Source organism: Eubalaena glacialis, chromosome 19, assembly GCF_028564815.1.
Source record: "Eubalaena glacialis isolate mEubGla1 chromosome 19, mEubGla1.1.hap2.+ XY, whole genome shotgun sequence".
Classification (NCBI taxonomy): domain Eukaryota; kingdom Metazoa; phylum Chordata; class Mammalia; order Artiodactyla; family Balaenidae; genus Eubalaena; species Eubalaena glacialis.
Window position 1 is genome coordinate 9,623,691 of NC_083734.1, and position 8,927 is coordinate 9,632,617.

At 57.2% G+C, this 8,927-nt stretch overlaps 1 protein-coding gene and 5 non-coding genes across 6 annotated transcripts; 2 read left to right on the forward strand and 4 right to left on the reverse strand.

Annotated features, from left to right (window-relative positions):
- Positions 1-1,384: 1,384 nt before the first annotated feature.
- TRNAG-GCC (transfer RNA glycine (anticodon GCC)) lies at positions 1,385-1,455 on the reverse strand. The gene has a single exon. It is a non-coding gene; the product is annotated as a tRNA-Gly (tRNA).
- A 1,718-nt stretch (positions 1,456-3,173) lies between these two features.
- On the forward strand, positions 3,174-5,697 carry HES7 (hes family bHLH transcription factor 7). Its single transcript, XM_061176165.1, has 4 exons — positions 3,174-3,215; positions 4,151-4,246; positions 4,821-4,908; positions 5,240-5,697. Exons 1-4 carry the CDS (start codon positions 3,174-3,176, stop codon positions 5,695-5,697), a joined length of 684 nt encoding a protein of 227 aa, XP_061032148.1.
- A 552-nt stretch (positions 5,698-6,249) lies between these two features.
- TRNAR-UCU (transfer RNA arginine (anticodon UCU)) lies at positions 6,250-6,336 on the reverse strand. Its single transcript is given in 2 exon segments — positions 6,250-6,285; positions 6,300-6,336. It is a non-coding gene; the product is annotated as a tRNA-Arg (tRNA).
- A 517-nt stretch (positions 6,337-6,853) lies between these two features.
- TRNAL-UAG (transfer RNA leucine (anticodon UAG)) lies at positions 6,854-6,935 on the forward strand. The gene has a single exon. It is a non-coding gene; the product is annotated as a tRNA-Leu (tRNA).
- A 435-nt stretch (positions 6,936-7,370) lies between these two features.
- Positions 7,371-7,442, reverse strand: TRNAQ-CUG (transfer RNA glutamine (anticodon CUG)). The gene has a single exon. It is a non-coding gene; the product is annotated as a tRNA-Gln (tRNA).
- A 610-nt stretch (positions 7,443-8,052) lies between these two features.
- TRNAK-UUU (transfer RNA lysine (anticodon UUU)) lies at positions 8,053-8,125 on the reverse strand. The gene has a single exon. It is a non-coding gene; the product is annotated as a tRNA-Lys (tRNA).
- Positions 8,126-8,927: the final 802 nt, after the last annotated feature.

Below are 8,927 nucleotides of genomic sequence, written 5' to 3' on the forward strand. Positions count from 1 at the left end.
TCATTGCCACGACCAGTTGTCCCCGGCCCCACCCTCATAACCATCTTAGATTATTTTCTGCTTTCTTAGTTATTTTCTGTCTTCTCCCCGCCCTCACCATAATGTAAGTGTAAGGAGAGCCCAGATCCAAGGCACCCTCAATGCCTAACAACACTTGGTGCACAAGAGGCCCTCCATAAATAGCGGCTTCGTGACTGAGTACAGCGGCTGTGCACACCGACATACAGATGCCCAGACAGCTGTAGAGTTTCCTTCTGGGGGCCACTGTCACGCCTTAGAGTTGAGAAGAGAGCATTCCCAGTCGCTGACACAATCCAGAGGCGAAAAAGAAAGACCCCAAGCCTCTCCCAGATGAAGCAGGAAGATGAAGCCCAGATGGAGCTGGAAGAGACAGGAGACAGGATCCAGAGGCAGAGACCCAGACCCGGGGCGAGTTCCAGAGAGAGGGACTGAGAGGGACCAGACTCAGCGAAATAGAGACGCGGGCCCGCGGCAGCCCGGGCAGCAGCCGGAGACTGTGCCCGGAGGAGGGGCGCCAGCGCGGGGGAAGACGGCGGAAAACCAGCGCTCGAGCCCGGGAGCCCCGGCCACCCCGCCCCCGCTCACAAGTGGCCGCGGCAGCTGGCGGGAGCCCGGCCGCCCGCCGGCCCGACGCGTGCGGGATCAAAGCGGCCGGGAAGGGGCGGGCGGGGAGTGGCAGGAACCTGGAGGTGTGAGCGAGCTTCCCAGGGGATGGCCGGAGCGTGGGAGCACAGAGGGCCGGGAGGCGACACAGTCCTGGAGAGACGATCGCAGAGATCGAGACGCAGACGCGGAAAGAGATGCAGAGGCCGGAGAGACCCGGAGCCAGAGATGCAGAGAGCACAGAGGACCCAGAGAGACCCAGCGTAGCAGTTGTGAAGAGACCTAGAAAGAATGTGAAAGAGACAGAGACGCCGATAGAAGGCGGGACGAAAAGGCCGTGACCGTGGACTTCGAAAAAGAAGGCGGGCTCCAGAGAACAGAAACTGAGAGAGCGAGCGAGGAAGAGAAAAGGAAAGAAGAGCCAGGGCCTTAGAGCTCAAGGGGCGGAGGACCTCGCCCCTCCCCCGCGGAGGGCTGAGAGGACCCCCGGGGCAGGGATCCCAGCGCCGGGTCCTTTCTCAGGGTCACGCCTGCGGAGGTGCGGGCAGGGGGCGGAGGGAGGGGTGTGGACAGCCGGACCCCCAGGCTGGGAGGATGGGAGTGTGAGGACGTTCGAAATCAGGGTCTGGATCCGGCGCCTCAAACTCTGCGACAGAGTAAAAAAGCTAAGTATTAATATTAATATTTGGTAGAAATCTTAAGATCCCTTTCAGATACATCAGAAAAGACATCTTTGGAGAAAGGACGAAAAGTCAGACAGTGCATTGGCCGGGAATCGAACCCGGGCCTCCCGCGTGGCAGGCGAGAATTCTACCACTGAACCACCAATGCAAGTGAACGCTAATCTTCGGTAGATCCAACTCAGTTTGTAAGGAGTCGAGGCGACCACGGCCACGGAGGCTTTATGGCCAGGAAGTCTTTATAGCCAGGGGCTTCGCAGAGAAACGGTCCCAATAGTTGACATGGGTGGAGCGCCAGGCCATCCTTCCTCCCGCCTGGATCCGGTCACCCGGCCATAAAGTCGCCCCATATGGCCAGGGGCGGCCCCACACTCGGGTGCGAACTGCCGCCGGGGGCCCCGAGCCTCGCGTGCAGGTGAGAAAAACTCAGCCCAGCCCAGGTTCCCAAGGAGGGGGGCAGCGGGGGGTTCTGGGGCCACACATCTGCGCTCCCATTTGGCTCAGGTAGGGGGAGGTGGGATGTGCTGGGTTCCCTGATTCCAAATGGGAGCGCCCTCCCCAAGGTCTGTGTTCCCCTGGCTCGGACTTTGGCAAGGCAGGCTCCGTGAAAAAACCAAGCTGTGGACGGGCGCTGGGAGGGCTCGGAGGAGCCCCATCCGTCTCTGACTCCACAGCTATCTTCTGACTCGGTCTGCAACGCCACCGTGTCTTTCTGTGTCCTTGTCCCTGGCATTCTTGCTGTCCCGTTAAATCTCTGATTTTATCTTCTCAGGCACTTTGTCTTGAAGTCTCCAAGTCTCACACATCATTCTGCAGAGTGGCATGCTCTTGGTTTGAGGTGGGTGTTGATCCCTTTTTTGTTCCCTTTCTTATCTTTTTTAAAAAACTGCCTGCTCCTTGTCCCCCCGTAATCACGAGGGGTCCCCAGGAGCAAGCAACACGAGCGCACTTGTATCAGGTGTCCTGGCAGGCGCACACCTGAATCTCCTATAATTAGTTTTGAATCAAATACTTCTAAGTGGAAAGATCTCTCCACCCGTGCTTCAAAGCCTTGCTTCCTCTTCCATGAGGTTTCCCCCACCCCAGTCCAGCCGTCCCTCACGATGACCCTTTCCCAGAGCACCTACTTCACTGTGCTTCTAAAATAGCTACTTGACAACACATCAGCGTTTTCTACCGAATCTTGCAGGAATAAACTGGGCCTCCAGTCCATATCTCAGTATGAACGGTCCCAGCCTAGACCAGTGCCCAGTGGGCACAATGAACACGCAGATATTGGGGAACTGAATATGATTGACTTAGATTGAACAGAGATTCTCTTCCACCTGCAGACAAAGTCCCAGTTGAATAAACGGACCCAGCCAGCACACTCAGGTCGCTCATTATCTCAAGTAGGAGGTGAATTTTGGGGAAAGATGTATAGGATCCAGCCTAGGGGCTGAGGGGTGCTAACTTTTCGATTTCAGGGTTAGTGGGGGGTACAGTGAGCTCCCAAGAAAGCTGAAATAGTGAACGGGGGGAACTCTGAACTCCACTCCTGAGTTCCATCCCCAAACTACTCAAACTCTCTCTTCTCCTAATTACCTCCTCCCTTCAGCTGGGTCCCGCCTCATTATACAGCCTTATGGTCCTTAAACAGCCGGTGCTGCACTGGCCTCTAATTTCCCACACTCCCAGGCCAGTTCCACTCGTACCCCTCCCCCTTGTGCTCCTCCCCTTTCCGGGAGCCTCGTGCCCAGGGTAGAGTCGGGCAGGAGCCAGGTGCCGAAGGGGCGGGTCCGGGTCTTTACCACCCCCTACTCGGGAGCCTGCGAGATATAAGGCTCAGGGAGAGCGGGGACTCGGTCCACACAAGGGTCCGGAGGAGCGATGGTCACCCGGGATCGAGCCGAGAATAGGGACGGCCCCAAGGTGAGAGGCGGGAGGGGAGGAAGCAGAGGTCCCTGGGCTGGTCAGGGGACAGGGTCCCTGAGATGGAAGGTCAGAGAAGAGGCTGGAGATGCAGGGCTGGAAGGGGGAGAGCTGCGCGGGGGACCCGAGGAGCCAGGAGCTGGGGAGGAAGCTGCGAAGTATGGAGAAGGGGTCAGCGTCAGAGCTGGCACTGGGTGGGCGGCAGAAGCAGAGGTCTGGGGGGGGGGTGGGTAATGGCAGTTGATACCTTGCGGCCTGGCGGGCTTGGGCGGGGGTCAGAGTCCGAGTAAAATAAGCAGGAGGAGCACAGAGCTAAGGGAGGAGAGTGGAAACAAAAAGCGGAGAGGATAGGCACTTGCTCCACGCGGGGTGTGAGCTGGAGCTGGGCCAATGCAGCCTTGTAAGAGAAGGTCTGGAAGGCATTGGTTCCAGAGGCCCGAGCCCAGGTGGAAGATTTTAGAACCAGCGGAGAAGGGTGACCGCACAGACGGGTTAGTGGGAGAAGAGGGGGCGCGGTCGCGCTGGGTATCTCCCTTTCTACACTCAGGGCCACCAACTCAGCCCGGCGCCTTGCGGCCCACGTGTCTGGGCGCAAAGAGGGCCCCCAAAGTTCTCCACTGAGACAGAGAAAGACTGCACGAGACGGAGACGTAGAGAGAAAAGAGGAGGAGAGACACAGAGAGGGGAGGAGGGAGGACAAGAATGAGAGAGGAGAATGCAGAAGACCCGGGAGAGAGGAGGCGAGCTACAGAAATTGACCCTAGGGGCGTTGGGAGGGGGAGCGGAGAGGGATCGAATGGGCCCGGCCTTAGGTTCTCTGGCGTCTTGGGGAAGTGGTGGAGGCCGGACTATCCCAGCGGCGGGATTCCGACGCCCGCGCGGCCGCGCTGAGTCTCGGTCGGGTCGGCCCGCTCTCCCTTTCCTGCTGGTCACAGATGCTGAAGCCGCTTGTGGAGAAGCGGCGCCGGGACCGCATCAACCGCAGCCTGGAAGAACTGAGGCTGCTGCTGCTGGAGCGGACCCGAGACCAGGTCAGTTCTTCCGCCATCATCGGACTCCCAAGCATTCCGTCCTCCTGTCTCAGGGCTTCCCACTTGGGTGGGGACATATGCTGCTTTGGCGACCCTGGCCCCAAGGCATCCTGACCCTTCGAATCCCATCCCAGACCCCCTCTCGCTCTCAGAACGCGATCTTCATCGCCACCCCTCGGGTCTGTAAGTTTCACACCCGGCTCTGTAAATTTCATTCCCGGGGTCAGTCAGTTTCAACCTCTGGGTCTGTAAATTCTCCCTCCTCCTCCCCCACACTCCCCAAGATAGCCAGCGGGGTGGTTAATTTCATTCCCCGGGTTTCCTGTTCAAATCCACTCCTCACACTGTGTGGGTTGGTTTCATCCCCTCGGGTTGGACAGTTTCGTCTCAGGGTGGGCCAGGACCATTCTTGGTCATCTCCACTCCGCATTCGGTAGCGCGCTCTGTGGTCCGCGCACAAACGCGATCCAGGGGCACCCCCAGCTCCCGCATCCCCCCTCCCTTCTTCCCCCTGCCACTTTCCCCCTCTCTCCCCACCCCTTTCTGTCTCTGCGCCCTCCCCTCCCATCTGTAGAACCTCCGGAACCCGAAGCTGGAGAAAGCAGAGATACTGGAGTTCGCCGTGGGCTACTTGAGGGAGCGAAGCCGGGTGGAGCCCCCGGGTACAGCGCGGGGGTGGGGCAGCGGAGGGAGGGAGGGGGGAATTCACTGGGGCCCGGGCCGGGGTAGATGGGGCGGACCCTGTGGTGGACGGTGGGCTTGGGGAGTGGCATGCTCCGCTCCGAGGCGAGGTTAATAACACCCGCGCGTGTCTGTCTCTGTGTCTCCCTCATTTTCTCCCTCTGTCGGCCCATCTGGCTTCCTGTCTCTGTCTGTGCGCCTGTCCGGCCTCGGTATCTCTGCGCCCCGCCCCTTCCCTCCCTCCTTCTGGGACCCCTGCCCTGCCCTGCCCGCCCGTCCTCCCGCCGGCCGTACCCGCTGCCGCGGCTTCAGGTGTTCCCCGGTCCCCAGCCCAGGACACCGAGGCGCTCGCCAGCTGCTACTTGTCCGGCTTCCGCGAGTGCCTGCTTCGCCTGGCGGCCTTCGCGCACGACGCCAGCCCGGCCGCCCGAGCCCAGCTCTTCTCCGCGCTGCAAGGTTACCTGCGCCCCAAGCCGCCCCGGCCGGAACCGGTAGATCCGAGGCCCCAAGCGCCGCGCCCGCCGCTGGACCCCGCCGCCCCAGCGCCTGACCCCGCGCTGCACCAGCGCCCCCCAGGGCACAAGGGCCTCCCTAGCCCGCGCTGCGCATGGTCCCCGTCCCCCTGCTCCCCCCGAGCCGGGGATTCCGGCGCGCCGGCCCCCCTCACCGGACTGCTGCCGCCGCCGCCGCCGCCGCCGCCTCACAGACAAGACGGGGCGCCCAAGGCCCCGCCGCCCCCGCCGCCCGCTTTCTGGAGACCTTGGCCCTGAGCTTTGGGGGGGGTGGGCGTGGGGACGGGGGCTGGGGGGTTGGGGTAGAGACTCCAGCCCGAGCGCAGCAGAGGGACCCGAGCGTTGGGGTGAGGTGGTGTTGGGGAGGGCGGCGGGGCGCGCGGGTGAGATGTGGTCTATATTAGAGTATCTATATAAATATATATTTCCCTGGTTCCTGTCCCTTCTCCCTGCCCCCTTTGCGTCTAGGATTGTACCCTCTCTGCCCCCGGCCCAGCCCCAGTCCCTTCCCCAGTCCCTAGTGCATGGAATAAAGTGGTTATTAAATCCCCGTGTGTCCCCGAGCCAGGGGCCTGCCTTTATCTCGGCGTCCACGCCCACTTTCCCTCCCCTTCTGTCTCCCACCCCCCAGTCCTGCTCTCCTTGGCCCAAGACCCGGGGCAGACAGGTAAGTAAAGAAGAGAGCAGAGCGGAGGCTGAGGTTGGAACTGAAACCAGATGGAAAACAGTGAGAATAGGATGGGGGAGAAGGGATGGGAGCCTTTAAGGAAAAGCCGGATAAAGAGGAAAGGGAAAAAAATAAAATAAAATCGACTCTGGTGGGATTCGAACCCACAACCTTTGAATCGCTCTTTCGTCACTAGAAGTCCAATGCGCTATCCATTGCGCCACAGAGCCACCTGGCGGGCGGCGGCATCTGACGGCTTACGGGTACTAGAATGGGAAAGGGGCGGGGGAAGGGGGAGGGTTGTGAGGGAATTGGGCGGGGCGTGACAGAAGCGCGTAGTTTGGACCTCAGAGGCTTGCCTGGAAGAGGTAGCGTGCGCAAAGCACGTGAGCCAGGTGGGAGTGCGGGAGCATAGGGGTGGAAGAAACTGGGAGAGAGCGCAACTGAATATGAACGAGCGAGCGAGCGAGTACAGAGCTCCAGCTGCCCGCTTGGGGGATGCCTCCAGTCCAGGCGCATCCCACTCCCAGATGTGGCCCCACCCCTAAGAATAAACTTGTTTTGTTGGAAATTTTCTGTGTGTCTCTGTTTCTTCTGGTCTCTCTGCTTTCCCATCTGCTGCTCCGCTGTCCGAAGGAATCTCGATAGTTCCCAAAGAAGACCAGCCAATTTAGCAGAACTATTTGTAGCTCCACTCCTCCTTTCTAGTCTCTTAGGAAGACTGCGGGGTAAAGTTTTTCTCACGCAGGTAGCGTGGCCGAGCGGTCTAAGGCGCTGGATTTAGGCTCCAGTCTCTTCGGAGGCGTGGGTTCGAATCCCACCGCTGCCAGACCAAAGTTTTTCTTGAAGCTTAAGCACTCTTTAATTCATAAAGGAAATTACTTACTTTTATGAGAACTCCTGGTAGCGGTCTCACCAACGTGTATTCCAGACAGAACTTAGGTCTGCATCCCAGCCCCAAACCAATACATAATGGAAACTGCCAAAGAAACCTCGGACCTTCATAATCGATCTCCACTTTAACATGTCGTCAAATAACATTCCTATCAAAATTAGTGCAACTTGCTATATATTTAAGTGACTTACTGTATGTTCTCCTGACGGTGTGCTACAGGCTCGAATTATCTAGCCTGAAAAGCTCAGAAGGTAAGATCCTAGTTTAATTTTCTTTCCAGATCCTTTCAGAACATAAGAGAATATCATACATGAAACTAATGAATAATATAATAAAACACATTGGTATTGAGTGAAAACAAAAACATAAAGGTTCCACCGAGATTTGAACTCGGATCGCTGGATTCAGAGTCCAGAGTGCTAACCATTACACCATGGAACCCATTCACTGAAAAGAGCTTCCGACAGTATATATATATTACTGAACTTCCTATTCTGTGCCTTTCCATACTTTGCCATTCATAGAAGACAAAAAAGAGAGTTGTCGGATTAGGGTGGATACCGCTATCGAGCACCTGAAATATGAATTTAAATGTGCTGTAAGTATAAAATACACATTATAATTAGACGACAGTACAAAAAAATGGTTAAAATTTCATTAATAATTTAAAAATATTGATTACATGATAAAATAAGATTTAGGATATAATGGGTTAAGTAAAATGTTATTAAAATTAATTTCAAAAAAATTTCACCTATTTCTTTGTACTCTTTTTAATGTGTGGCTCCTAGAAAATTTAAATTAGCATGTATGGCTCGCATATGCACTGCTCTAAAATATCTCTGCTCTCCCTCCACTGTCATTCGTTCTGCCTTCTGAATAAAATCCTGACGCACTTAATACCATTTCCTCTTAACAACAAGCAGCAATAACACCAAGCAGCAATATTTGCGTTACTCTTTTCCTCTGTTATGTTCAAAGGAATACAATTATTTACTGTACTCAAAAGTATTCTAAAGATTGTCATGTACCGGTGGAGAAAAAGGGCAAACGCCCGAACAGGGACTTGAACCCTGGACCCTCAGATTAAAAGTCTGATGCTCTACCGACTGAGCTATCCGGGCTCTCCCACTCACCCTCCTCTACTTCCTATAAGAGTTTTGCATTTACGAAAATGCTGACGCAAGGCGGTATTGTAGGCATGCGCCCAGGAGCCTACAGAACGCGCCTCGAGGAAGCCGGTGAAGCTAATGGAGGGTGATTGCGCTTTATCGGACCCCCTCCGTACAGCGGCCGCACCTGTTAGGACGCTGTGGGCTGGAGCGCCGCGGAGGCTAGGTGGGTGCGGTGTTGGTATCGGCCGCACGGGGGCGCTGCCGGCCGCGGGCGTCCCTCGAGGAGAGGTTTCTTCCCAGTCCGGATAACCGAGACCCCAGGCACCCCACGCACCTGGGCTCTCCCGCCTACCGCCCCAAGGCCAAGGGCGGCCCGGAGCGGAAGGAAGGCCACATGGGGCCTTCAGATGCTGTGCGCCCGGAGACCACTTCGGTCCCCAGACCGGCCCTATTCCGAGCGAGAGACTGAGATCGGGCATGCCAAAGACCGGGGACACAGAGGGCCGGGCTTGGGGGTGGTGGTGCCGAGTTTAGGAGGTGACAGGAAGGCTGTTTCTGACCCCTATGCAGTGTGCAGAGATGCGTGTCCGACTCGCGTGTGGCTGTAGTCACGTGTGATTTACGGCTCACTTGTGTACAGTGATTCACATGGATGATTCACAAGTAGGAATGCGGGTGCCCTGTGGCCAGTTCTGGCTGAGACAGAGGATGAAAGAGTCTTGGGGGAAGTTGGGGAGTGGGCGGACAAGGGCCCCAGGTCATCAGTCGGCCCCTGACCAGGAGCAGATCAGGGTCCCAGTCATACAGGTGT